Raw genomic sequence first — 12,331 nt, forward strand, 5'->3', positions numbered from 1 at the left:
GCTATTAGCATTTTGGTATTTTTAGCTTCATGTTTTATTACTTCAACAGACAAATGTACCACTTGTTTGACTACATTTCTTTTATTTAAAAAAAGTCTATAAAACAGAGTAGAAAATCCGCCACTCTACTAGAACAACTCAAAGTGCAAAACAACAATCAATCCTTCAAAAACAACAACACATCAACATTATGATGGCACAATACATGAGCCACTCAATATGTTCTCCATCAAAAGGCACTAAGAGAGAGATTTCCATTATTTCAAATACCTACACGCATCTTTAAACAGATTTAGAGTTGAATCTGGAATCGTCCATCCTCTTCTTGGTGACCATTTGGATGGTCCTTAACTTGAGTAAGAAACTAAAAGTCCAAAAAGTGCTGACAAAACATAGGTTTAGTAGGGGATTGTCTGATTAGATGTGAATTCTTTGTTTTACTGTTTTGTGCTGAATTGAAGAATCACAAAGTAGGGTCATTAGAAAAGGAGTTGCACTATAAAGAAACGTAGCTTCATCTACGTACAGAGCTTTTGATTTACTTTTAATTTTTCCCCTGTCTATTAAACATCAATGAGGAAAGAGAGATGACACCTTCATTGATCACGCAGTTGATCATGGACATAAGGTTCTATAAAACATTTAAAACTAACTCCCTACAGACTCACACTTTATTAGTATGAGTCTATCTGTGCAGGAGTTTGGCTATCTATGCTGGCTACGTCCAGGCTGATCGAGGTTTGCTGTAAATCTGAAATGAAGAAGATGAAATTTAACTTCTAGTATCAAATTGGATCTTTCTAAATTTAACACTTAGAAATCAGTCTACTATTTCTTTCTTACCTTTTCTTGGTAACCTTTCTCAGCCATCCTCTGCATCTCAGCCTTAAGGTGTTCCTCTTCAATTTCAATAGCCTTCTTTTCCTCCTCCTCCTTCTGCAGTTTCCTCCACTGCTCCTCCCACTGCTCTTGTTCTTTCTGCTCCACCTACACCGAACACATAAGCCCAACTCAACAAACAGCTTTACAGCAATTCTGTAAAAGCCAAAACATATTGTGCCCTACGCTCCAACCTGAGTGTTCAGCTCCTGCATCCTGGCTGTCCTCCGGTCGTCTTCAGCCTCTTTTTCCAAACGTCTGAGCTTCTCCTCCTGCTCCAGCACCTGGATCAGCTCCTCTCGCTTCTTCAGAGATTCCTCTTGAGCTTTGCGGTTCTTCAGCATTTTGAACTCCAGTTGCTGCTGCCTCCCCACAAGCACCTTACAGAGAAAAAACATGGCAGTAACTTATTATTCTTTATTATTTAAAGTTTTAGTCATTCAAAACAATTTTACCTCACGCATGAGTCGTTCTCTGGCTTTCTTCTCCTTCTCCCATTGGACCTCGCGTTTCTCCCAAACACGCTGAGCTTGTTCTCTGAATATACATGTGAAACATTAGTATACATGTGAAGCGCAGGGAGATTTCTGCAGATTCACATTGTAAAGGACTAGAGCTGTTTGTGTCACACAAATAGGAAGACAAAAAAGTCTGTCTGTTTAACATTGTTGGTTTTAAGCAGCCTGTTGCACTGCTGGTTTCAGCAAACAGAAAAAACAACATTTTAGCTCTTTTATAAGTTCTGCGTTTAAGGTATTTGTGACTAAGGAGAGGAAAATGAACCTACTGGATGTGTGAATGTGCATGTATTTTTTAAATTAATTTTGTGAACCAAATGCAGAAATACAGCAAATATCAATGTAAAACATTTGCAACAAGCAGCAGTTGGTGGTGTTTACAAATCCTCCCCCTTAGTGTTTATAGAATCTGGGCACTGACCTGTGCAGGACGTCAAAGTCGGCCTCCCTCTGGCGCTCCAGCTCAAGCTGCTCTTCTATCACAAGTTTCATCCAGGCAGCGTCGGCAACCGCTATTTCCCTTCTCGCCGTCTGCAGCCTTTGTTCCTCCTTCTCTTCTTCCAGCAAGGCTGCCAGAATCTTACGGTCGACCTCCTGAGGTTCACAAAGATTTTCCAAGTTAAAACAATGCAAAGTGGAACATGTTTGAATCAGCGAACTCCAGGTAAAGCACATTCACCAGTTCCTCTTGGATTTGTTGGGCTCTCCTCTTCATCTGAGTGCGGTACTGACGAATCAGAAAATGTCTGGTGGAACGACAACCAAATGAGCTCCATAATTCAAATGTATCAGCCATGAAAGGACTTGTGGTTATTTATCTGAATCCTACCCAATTTCATGTTTCTTTTGCATTTCCTCTGTCTTCTTTCTTTCCTCCTCCATCTTCTCCAGCTCCCACTGCTTGACCAGCAGCGCCTCCTGCTCTTTCTTCAGACGAGTGGCCTCAGGGAGACAATATGTACAACTTAGGAAGCAGTCTTTACACTGCAAATGCACCATGAACTTTACCATGTTTCCATGTTTCAGAGGGTGCATGAAGAAAATGTGAGATCAAACTTTTTCCTCACAAGAAAATACTTTTTAATGAGTAAAATGCTTAATTTCTGTTTAATTTTTATCTTTTCAGAGATAAAGAAGAAATAAGATTTGACATTAATTTGTAAACATTCTTCACGCAGAAGAGGATATTTAAAGGGATTTTCTATGTTTTTATGATTGCAGGTTTTTGCAGTTCCACATACCTCCTCCTCCCTCATTTTCAGTTCTTCCATCTGTTTACGAAGCTCTTCTGCACTCTTCCAATCCTCTTCTCTCTTCCTCTCCTCTGCTTGTCTTATCCTCTCCAGAGCTTCTTTTCGACTCCTCTCATACTCATTTTCAAAGCGCATCTTCTCCTCCTGCTCCTTCACTTCGTTCTACATGTTTGATGAGACAAGTGTCAAACTTTCTTAATTATATGCCATGTTGAGGAGATCTAACCTGAGTAGATCCCAGACGTGATACTGTGCTCACAGACTGCATAAGTGCTCCTCAATTAAAAATTTATTGTTCCACTAATAATTGATGAGGTAAGCAGAAACGAACCAATTTAATGACTGGTTGCTTTTATGTGGCAGCGCTGGGTTGTAGTAAATAGTTTCTTTAAAGAATATTGATTAACATGAGCATAGTTTAGGATATTTCATCTGACAGATGAAATATCTGTCGGATAATACCATACCTGTTTCTTCTCAGATATCTGGCCCTCCCATTGGCTGACAACATGATCTTTATGCAATTCTGACTCAACCTGCAAACACAGCAAAAGAGTGAAGTTGTGAAATGACATTGACCTGTTGAGGACAGGAATACCAGGGTGTTTTACTGTTTAAAACCCTGTACTCAGGCAGACACAAGTCATGGAATCTGTGCCTCACGAAGGGGATGAAGTTTCAGGATCGAATGGACATCTGAACAAAAAGTGTCTGTTTTCCCCACTCGCCACACACACACACACCCACCCCCGCACCCACACACACACACACACAGCGTGGTCATAAGATCTTTGAAGCCATTAATCATGTCACCACCTGTCTGTCTTTGAGGTAATTTTAGTCACTTTTGCATGAATAGTTTAAGCATGCCTACCTCACGCAGGGTATGGCTGTTTTTCTTCCAGTGCGCTTTCAGGAGTTCCTCCGCAACCTGAGAGCACAGAGGGCAAATTGTAACATGATATTATGCTCACTTTTGATGAAAAAATGCTACATTATTAAGAGTATTTACCTTTTTCCTTCTTTCCTCTCTGGCTTTACGAAGTTCTTCAGCTTTGTCCACCCTCTTACTCACCACTTGGATTTCGTCAGGGACTAAAGCTCGCAGTTCTGCCTCCAGTTGGTCCTGCTCCTCTTGAAGCATGGCCCTGAGCCGCCTTCTGCGGTCCTCCAGTCTGACTTTCTTTTCCTCCTTCAGTCTCTCTCTATGGTATGCTGACATACTGGCAACAAGTGAAAAAACCCCCCACAAAATTAAAAATGTTCTCCCATCTTTGTCTGCAGATACAGAACTCCGAGTGAGGCAACATTTCACATTAAACTGTGAATTATGTTCAGTGGCTTGCATTAGAATTCATTGTCCTTGAACTTTCCCTCATCTTGTGATGTTCTAAACACAGATTTTATGTGATACGCCTACACATATGAATGCATAATTGTGAGGTGGAAAGAAAATTACATCACTTTATTTCATATAAAAACCTGAAAACTGTGGCTTTCATTTATATTTATCCCTGTTTATCTGTAAAAAAAACCAAAAAAACGTTCAATCAACTGCCTACTCAAGTTATCTAATTAGAGTCGACTTGTGTGTAATGTGATCTCAGAATAAAGACAAACAGCATCATAAAGTCCAGGGAACACAGCAGACTGGTCAGGGAGAAAGTGTGGAAGTGTTTAAAGCACAGCTGAGATATACAACAACATGAGGAGTCTTGAACATCTCACAGGGCGATGCTGAGAATGACCAGAGCTCTGTAAAGCACTGAACCATAAGAATCAGTGGTTTTCAAAACAACTTCATCATACTTCCAGTAACAGTGACCTCACCTGGTGAAGCGCAAGACAGCAGGCCAATTAGGCAGACTGGCTGGTGGACAGGTTTTAATTATACACACATACACACACACCCACACACATCACAGTGAGCTGTGTAGCACAAACTACTACACCTTTGTGGAAAATACCATTTTTTGTTTGCAAGCATAGTTTCCAAGTATTACCTCGTCAACACTAACTAAGACTCAATATTATATTTTATTTGCAAATAAACATTGATACGTGTGTGATGTGTGGGAGAAAATGCTGAGAAAATATGGTACGGTTGTATTTGTGAGCCAAGAGAAACTTAGGTCTATTATTTTCCATTGCCAGAATCGACACCGACTTAGAACATGAACCAGTTTGGTGATTTCATTCACGTTTTTGTGATCTTTTGTTTTGCACCAAAGCAAGCTGTGAACCAGTGCATGTATGGAATTATAGTTTAGAATCTGAAGCATGTATCATTTTCAAAGCGAGTCTTCTCCCCCTCCTCCTGTGCAAACCTCAATGTGGTACTGCCATTAGGACACAACACTATTCAATCTTGTATGGAGTAACTGCAAACTTAACATGACATGGCTGTGGGAGAGTCATTCACAGAAGATGTCAGTATGGCCATGATAACTCTGGAAGAGCTGCAGAAATTCATGGCTCAAGTGAGAGAATCTGTCAATTGATGTTTCCACAAAATCAGACCTTTATGGAAGAGTGGCAAGAAGAAAACATGCAAGATAAAAGAATCTGGCCAAAATTCCCTGGCTTGTGCAAAATGTTGTGTGTGGCAGAAAACTAATGCTGCACATCACCCTGAAAACACCAGCGCTGGACTGAAACATAGTGGTGGCAGCATCATGCTGCAGGGACAATGACATTAAATTTACAGTCAAAGCTACAATGAGACTGAATAATAAAAGCGCATCCATGTTTTAGAATGGTCCAATCAAAGTCTAGGGCTAAATCCAACTGGAAATATGTGGCAAAACTTGAAAAGGGTCATTGATAAACAGCATTCAATCTGACTGAATGTGAACTATTTAGCAAAAAATGGACAAACAGTTCAGCACCAGAAGGGTAAAGCTGGTATAGACACATAACCCAATGATACTTTGGCTGAAGAACTACACCACACTTTTCAGACTGTGAAAAGTGTGAAAATATCCCAGTATACATTGTAATATTTGAAAGGTGACAAATTGTGAGAAATCTAAGAGGTGGTTAAAATACTTATTCAAGAAACTAATTAATTGCAAAGCTGTAGATGGTCTTTTTGATGCCTGGTATTGCGTGTCAAATTAAAAAAGCTACTGATAATATGAACGGTGATGTTTCTTGATTGTCCTGTTGATTTATTCATGAGTTTGTTGGTCTAAGTTTTCGTGGGGCGGTGGGGTCGTTGCTGTGCAGGATGCTCCTGCCTCTGACCCTTTACCTTCGCTGGAAGGATTGACGGGAGCTCCACGCCGCCTGCCTCTGGATGTTGATGCTCTGCTCCTTGAAGTACCGAGCGTGCGAAGCCCACTGCTGGCGCCACCGAGCCTCCTGATCCCGCTGCCGGGCCAGCTGGTCGGCCACCCTTCGCAACCGAATGGAACCAGGAACGGAGAAAGCCATCGGTCTGAAACAAAGATAATTATGATTAAAAAAAGAAACCAGAAATTGTCAGGAACTTGGGAAATTACAGGAAGATTGAAATCTATGCAAAGTAGAAAGGCTTAATAACACATAACAATAATTAACTATTCATTCACTTGTATTTAAAATTCAATATGAACATTTATTTCATCTCCCACCAGAGGACTGCAGTTCAAGCCCGTGTACTGTATTAAAACAGACGACTGGACTCAGACATTGTTCCAGAAACACTTTGTTTAATATTATATTAGCGGAAAGTTGGTTGTATTTAAATTGTCTTATTAGAAGCCTCATATTACATTTCAGTAAAACAAACCTTGACGAAATTCTTCAACGTCTCTCCGCCTTTATGTCATCCAACCGCTCACAAGTTTCCTTAGTTACCAAAACACTTCCTGTACTACGGAGAGAGTGTAGGACCAAATCAGTCCACACTAAGAAAATGCGACACGACTTTCATCGTCCCTGAAATCAGAAGCTGATTTTTAAGCATGTATGGCTCTTATTAAGAGGGAAACAGATACTGAGCTAAAGCAAAGATAAAATTACACCAATGCAGGGATCTGAGTTAGAGATGTCGATTTTACAATTTTGATTATCATATAAAACATGTTTTCAATGTCCAATGTCCATGCTTTGAAAAAAGTATTTTCAAAGCATGATGCTGTCAACACAATGTTTCTGAGTAATGGTGTTAGAACATCTTGCAGATAATTTTGATTTTGGTTTCATCGGATCATCTTCTTTCACATTTTTCGAACTGAACCCCTTTTGCTTTCTTCAACAATCTTTTCATTACAAATTGCTTCTCCTCAACTCAACACTCCTACTACCATGCTGCATAGTCATTGCCATTGATGTTCTATAACACACATTTGAAGTGCTTTACAGAACATCATTATCTTACGTTTACCTACAGGGTACTGATGCACTCTAATTAACAATTAAATCATTTTTTAATGCGTAGTGCTGCAATGTGTTTTATTTACGGGTATCAGAAAAAAAGGTAGCTGAACGCAAATGCAAACCTCACTTAGATTTTTAAAAATATGTATTAGTTTTCTTTCACTTTACAATTTAGTGCAACTTTGTGTTGACCTTTAACATTAACACTGAAAAAAATGCATGGATATTTGAGACTGTGAATCACTTTCATGGTGCCTTTCAAAGTCTTTTTAAAATATTTTTGGAGAGCACTGTCGATCATTTTAAGCCACCCCTACTGAAACTGACAGACACAAGGACCCTGTAGATTTTTGTGATATTCTCTCCATCAATTTTCTGGTTGTTTATTGTTGATACTTTTTTTTATTAATTATTTAATTTTGTGATTTTTGTTTTACAGCTAGAGTTAAGCTGTCTTGCGCTATTGGTTTATATTAGTCTGCAACTAATTAATATAAATGGATTCAACTTGATTTAGATCCTTCAAAAACCCTTGAAACTGTTGACAAAAATTCCTAAAACTTTCCAAGGAACCCCTACTTCTTTAAGGAAACATGTAAAGTAATGAGGGATGTTTCAACACTTAAACACCTAATTGTACATGAAGAAAGGTTTCTTTGCAATGGATGTGTGTCTCAGTTGCCCAGATCTCTTAGTAACCAGCTGATCACATGAGCAGGCCAGCAGCTGGATGTCCCTCAATGACCTGGACTCATTGTAGGTAACCTGAGTGTGTGTGTGTTTCTAGATGTGTGTGCGTGTGTGTTGATTTTCCTTCTCGTGGTGTCTTTGTGAATCTGCAGTGGAGAGTTTGGCAGCCTACTGCTTTCATTTCACAGCTAACAGTGCATCCACACCAAAGAGATGGCTCTTCTGATGGAGCACCAGTTCAGACAGCTGCCAGCTGACAGACAGGTGGAAACCAGACCGTTTCTGGATGCTGTGTCGTACCTTCCAACTTTCTTTGGTAAGTTAAGCTCTGTTTAATAAGTTTGCTGGAGAAGTTTCTTAGCAAATAAAAGAAAAACTGCATAAAAAGCTTTATTTATTTACTTATTCCATGACCTATTGTATTCAATTTCTATAACAGAAATAAAGTGACAATAGATATTAGGGATAAAGATTCAGAAATGTGTAAATTCTAAGTGCTAAATGGATTTTTTTACATGCAAGATTTATGTCAACATTAGCACTTTAAGGTCGCTAACTTGAAAGACATTGATTACACACAACCTGAGGAGTTTGAATCTGTTGTAACAAATCCCCAAAGTTTACACCTACAATGCTTCTCTTTCCAAATGATAATCTGGTTTGGATCGTATTTCTCCCCATCAAGTTGTCCACAATCCTTCAGCATGCATAATTTAATCCACTGGCCTGGATTTTGAGTTGTGAAAATTGATTAGTACGGTGTTGAGTTGCTCTGGCCCATTCAGCAGCGGCACAGAGCAGCAGTGCATCTTTGTGCAACTTCATTCTGTATTAATATGCTAAAGACTCTCCATTGAATTTGCCACGTGAAACCCTGGAGATGAAACAAGTCCGACGCCACTATTAAACTCTTTCCTCCTCGTCGCTATTGTTTTTTCTGACCTAGAAACGTCTGGGCCAACTTTCCTACTAGCTATTAAGGTCTGGCACACTGCTAGGACAAATTCATTCAAGTGTCTGTCTAATAAGACTTGGCTGTGAGGACGGTGGTCAATTAAATTCCTAATTGTTCCTTTAGTTTTGTCCAATTAGCTCTAATTACTTTGGTTTTAACTTTTTTCTCTGAATTTTTTTTGAGTCAACAGACTTTTTTTTATCTAGTATAAAATGTATGTTTTTCAGTATCATAAAAGGTTTCTTCTTGTGATGAGACATGAAATAGCAGAGAATGCCACACAAGAGGACATCTCTGAAACTAGATATGCTGCCATCAGTGTTGAGGTGATGGGAAACATAAATGTACATACAATAGATGACAGTCATGACTAGTTCCCACCAACAGCTCAAAGGTAGAAAGAGGTCCAATGTGTCAGCAGGTAATCGAGTCCTGGCCTGTTGACCTTTGACGCATGTCTTCCCCCTGTCTCACATCTTGCTTTCCTGTCTGACCACTCTCAGAAAAACCCTTATAAAAAGCTGTAAATTGTCATCTTTAAATAGCAAATGAAGACAAAGTCTGCTTTGTATAGTATTGTACATTTTGTTAAAGATGTTAAAGTGACCATTACATTTGTGCTAGAATCAGGTGGTCAACCAGATGTTGGGAGTGAGGCTATGAAAGAAAGTGAAACAGATAAAGTGAGTCTGGGGCATTGAGTGGCAATGGCGCAGTCCAACAGAACAGAGATGGAGGAGACTTTATTCTCATTTCATGGACATTAAAACACAAATTTCATCAAAGGGTGAGAAGTGGAAAATAAATTACATTTGTACCCCTCGCTTAGCTTGTCCTCTTGTCAAAAGTTTCACAAGAATCCATATCAGCTTCCATCTTATCTCATCCATCAATATTTTTCCTTAGCCTCTCAGCTGTTTCTGTATGTTTTTGCTATATTTTTATATTTATTGAGATATACTTATTTATTATCATTTTAGTCAATTATTTGACATGCCTTCAAGAGTTGCTACTTTTAAAATTGTGCTTTCTCTCATGCACAATAAAAGGAACTTCTGAAATCATAAAGGCATTGTTGTTTTGGTGACTTTAACTGTTAGTAAAGAGTTTATAATTCTCCATTCATAAGAAGAAGTTTGCATTTCCTGTACATGCATAGTTCAAACGCAACTCAGTTTGAAATGGTAGGTTTAATAATGATCATATGTAAAAAGTCCTGGAGGTTATAGTACTTTCTTCAAACTTGAAAGTCCAAGTTTGATTGGGACCAAACAGAACCGGCTCTGAAGCCTCTGAATTCCAACTTGGAAAGTTAGAGATCTAAGACCCATACTATGTTCATATTCGATTTCACTTTTGCTGCAGGTATTTACTATTTATTAGCGCTTCTGATGGTTTGTATGTCATTAAACCAGTGGCACACTTAGTACTTTACAACCTCTATTTGTGAGCGAGTTCCTTTAGTATTTGCATAAAATCAACAGAAAGAAATGATCATCTTGGATTGCTCAATGTTATTAGTGCCTTCACAATCCAGAAATCTTGTAATTTTATTACTTAGGGCAAGAACTTTTGAGACAAATCAAACCCAGCATTAATTCATGTTTTAAAGATGAGACTGTATTCTTAGCTACTTTTAAAATGTATCGCATCACCCTTAACAACCTAAGAAATGTTTTGATTAAATTGGTGATTTTGTTTTAATCCTCAAACATCTCTCGCTCCATCCTCAGACTGCCTTGGCCCAACCATTTTTGCCCCAATAAAATCTGATATATGCAGCAACATCACAGTAAGTATAATTTATGAGTTCACTGCTGTGACTACATTTTACAGCAAAATTAAAATGATGTGTACTGTCTGAACTGACAGAAAATCAAGGCAGTTTATGATACCAACCCTGGACGCTACAAGACACTTCAGATGCTTCTAGAGGCTGAGAAGGAAATGCATGGAGGTGAATGGCCTAAAGTTGGAGCAACGCTCGAGCTTATGTGGCTCAAAAGGTCTCATTATTTTTATATTTCTTTCAGTTTTGCGCAACGTTAAATGATTTTTCTTGTTTTCACCTTTGAAAATCCATAATCACTCATGCATGGTCTCTGTTTCTCCAGGGTTCTCAGATTTATCCAAGTGTTCCTACAGAGCCTGGTGGACGGGGAAAAGGACAGCAGCAACCCCAACCTCATCCGAGTCAATATCACCAAAGCTTATGAAATAGCCCTGAAAAGGTATCATGGGTGGTTTGTTCAGCAGCTCTTCAAGGTCAGTTCAGGATGAGGAGTTTGCTATGTGAGAATCAGATGTATGAAGCTGAGCCTGAATACAACTTTTCCTCTTTTTAGGCAGCTCTTTATGCCGCTCCCTACAAGTCAGATTTCCTGAAGGCTCTCTCCAAAGGTCGGGAGGTGAAGGAGGAAGAATGCTTGGAAAAAATCAGGAAATTTCTCATCAACTTCTCTTCTACTGTGGATGCTGTTTATGACATGTTTAGTAGAATGAACGCTGATCTCGACTACAAGGTGTGACGATGGGAGTCTTCGTTTTTGCAGCTACATCATGGCTTCCTTTCACTGTCACAGGAGAAATCCATTTTCGATCTGCTATTGTTTTTAAATAAAAAAACATATCATTTTCTGTTTTGCCTTACCTGTTCCCTTTCTATATTTTGGGGGGAACTTGAGAAAAGGATCCACCCACCGTAGTATCCTACAGTAATTTAGGATTCTAAAAAATCCTCGCAAATCCATCAAACCTTCATCATAAAGTTTTGTGCTGTTTGTTTTTGTCTTCTGGTGGATTTCTTTGACTGTTTACATTTTTTTAAAGAAACGTCTAATATTGATCATCCATTTTTGTCCTAAGTAGACAGCATGTCTCATTAAAGTGGCCCTGTTGCTTTCATCTTTGTGTTCCTTTTTTTATATTGACTTCTATGTGTCTCTGTTTTCCTAACCACAGCACTTACTTGGGCAACAAGTAGTTCTTTGTAGATATACTATATAAATAAATTGACCTTGACTTCATGGGTCAGTATGTATGAACAGGATGGTCAAACTGAGAGAACAATGAAGATTATCACTCATGATATCTGTCTGCTGTCCTTTCTGGTCCAGGACAAACTTTTCTTGTTTCTTGAAGAAACATGAAGAGTTGCTTTCTAGTTAAATTCTTTTGATTATTTCCACTTGACTGACTATGAATGAACACTAACATATATTCCCACAAGATTTCCACAGTTTTTTTCCCCCACTTAGTTCTCAGCTGTAAGACTAATAAGAAAAATTGTATTCCTCTTTGGTTTCAGTGTAAAAGGAGAGCACGTCTTCTTATAAACCAATGTCTAGTTTTCTCCTACATGTTGCATATAATGCATTTGCTGCCAAATATGAATCCACTTCGAAATTCCCTTTTCTGATTTCAGTTCAATTTTATTAAATTAACATGTCATATTTTAAAGATATTCTTACAGGAGTTTTTGTTTTCATTATTATTCTTTATGTAAAATACACTAAAGTAAAGTTCATGTATCTTTTTCTTCTTTGCTCAAATTAAGGTATGTCTTTTTTTTTCCAGAGGTCAGTCTATGAAGTCATTCTAGGTAGTCTCATTTATATCCACACTTGGATGTATTGTTTCAGAAAAAGCTACAACATTGATTTGGACATGTGAAT

General features: G+C 38.6%; 2 protein-coding genes across 2 annotated transcripts; one reads left to right on the plus strand and one right to left on the minus strand.

Annotated features, from left to right (window-relative positions):
- Positions 1 to 10: 10 nt before the first annotated feature.
- Positions 11 to 6,504, minus strand: tchp (trichoplein, keratin filament binding). Its single transcript, XM_032578426.1, has 13 exons — positions 6,423 to 6,504; positions 5,904 to 6,089; positions 3,663 to 3,873; positions 3,525 to 3,581; positions 3,118 to 3,186; positions 2,639 to 2,812; positions 2,227 to 2,339; positions 2,077 to 2,143; positions 1,819 to 1,991; positions 1,335 to 1,416; positions 1,074 to 1,259; positions 844 to 987; positions 11 to 751 (listed from the first exon to the last, which is right to left on the minus strand). Exons 2-13 carry the CDS (start codon positions 6,083 to 6,085, stop codon positions 719 to 721), a joined length of 1,491 nt encoding a protein of 496 aa, XP_032434317.1. The 5' UTR covers positions 6,086 to 6,089; positions 6,423 to 6,504; the 3' UTR covers positions 11 to 718.
- A 1,240-nt stretch (positions 6,505 to 7,744) lies between these two features.
- Positions 7,745 to 11,561, plus strand: gltpa (glycolipid transfer protein a). Its single transcript, XM_032579064.1, has 5 exons — positions 7,745 to 8,018; positions 10,391 to 10,449; positions 10,530 to 10,663; positions 10,772 to 10,922; positions 11,003 to 11,561. The coding sequence occupies exons 1-5, from the start codon at positions 7,916 to 7,918 to the stop codon at positions 11,183 to 11,185; spliced, it is 630 nt and encodes a 209-aa protein (XP_032434955.1). The 5' UTR covers positions 7,745 to 7,915; the 3' UTR covers positions 11,186 to 11,561.
- Positions 11,562 to 12,331: the final 770 nt, after the last annotated feature.

This window comes from Xiphophorus hellerii, chromosome 12 (assembly GCF_003331165.1).
Source record: "Xiphophorus hellerii strain 12219 chromosome 12, Xiphophorus_hellerii-4.1, whole genome shotgun sequence".
NCBI classification, from domain to species: Eukaryota; Metazoa; Chordata; class Actinopteri; order Cyprinodontiformes; family Poeciliidae; genus Xiphophorus; species Xiphophorus hellerii.

What these genes read in the sequence shown, in the direction of transcription:
- tchp (XM_032578426.1), bottom strand. Translation starts at nt 6,085, where the DNA reads ATGGCTTTCTCCGTTCCTGGTTCCATTCGGTTGCGAAGGGTGGCCGAC. An exon ending in AACAAATCCAAGAGGAACTG is followed by an intron (nt 1,992 to 2,076) that starts GTGAATGTGCTT and finishes TGTGAACCTCAG; the next exon opens with GAGGTCGACCGTAAGATTCT. An exon ending in GAGAACGACTCATGCGTGAG is followed by an intron (nt 1,260 to 1,334) that starts GTAAAATTGTTT and finishes TTTCTCTGTAAG; the next exon opens with GTGCTTGTGGGGAGGCAGCA.
- gltpa (XM_032579064.1), top strand. Translation starts at nt 7,916, where the DNA reads ATGGCTCTTCTGATGGAGCACCAGTTCAGACAGCTGCCAGCTGACAGA. An exon ending in GTACCTTCCAACTTTCTTTG is followed by an intron (nt 8,019 to 10,390) that starts GTAAGTTAAGCT and finishes CTCCATCCTCAG; the next exon opens with ACTGCCTTGGCCCAACCATT. An exon ending in ATATATGCAGCAACATCACA is followed by an intron (nt 10,450 to 10,529) that starts GTAAGTATAATT and finishes CTGAACTGACAG; the next exon opens with AAAATCAAGGCAGTTTATGA.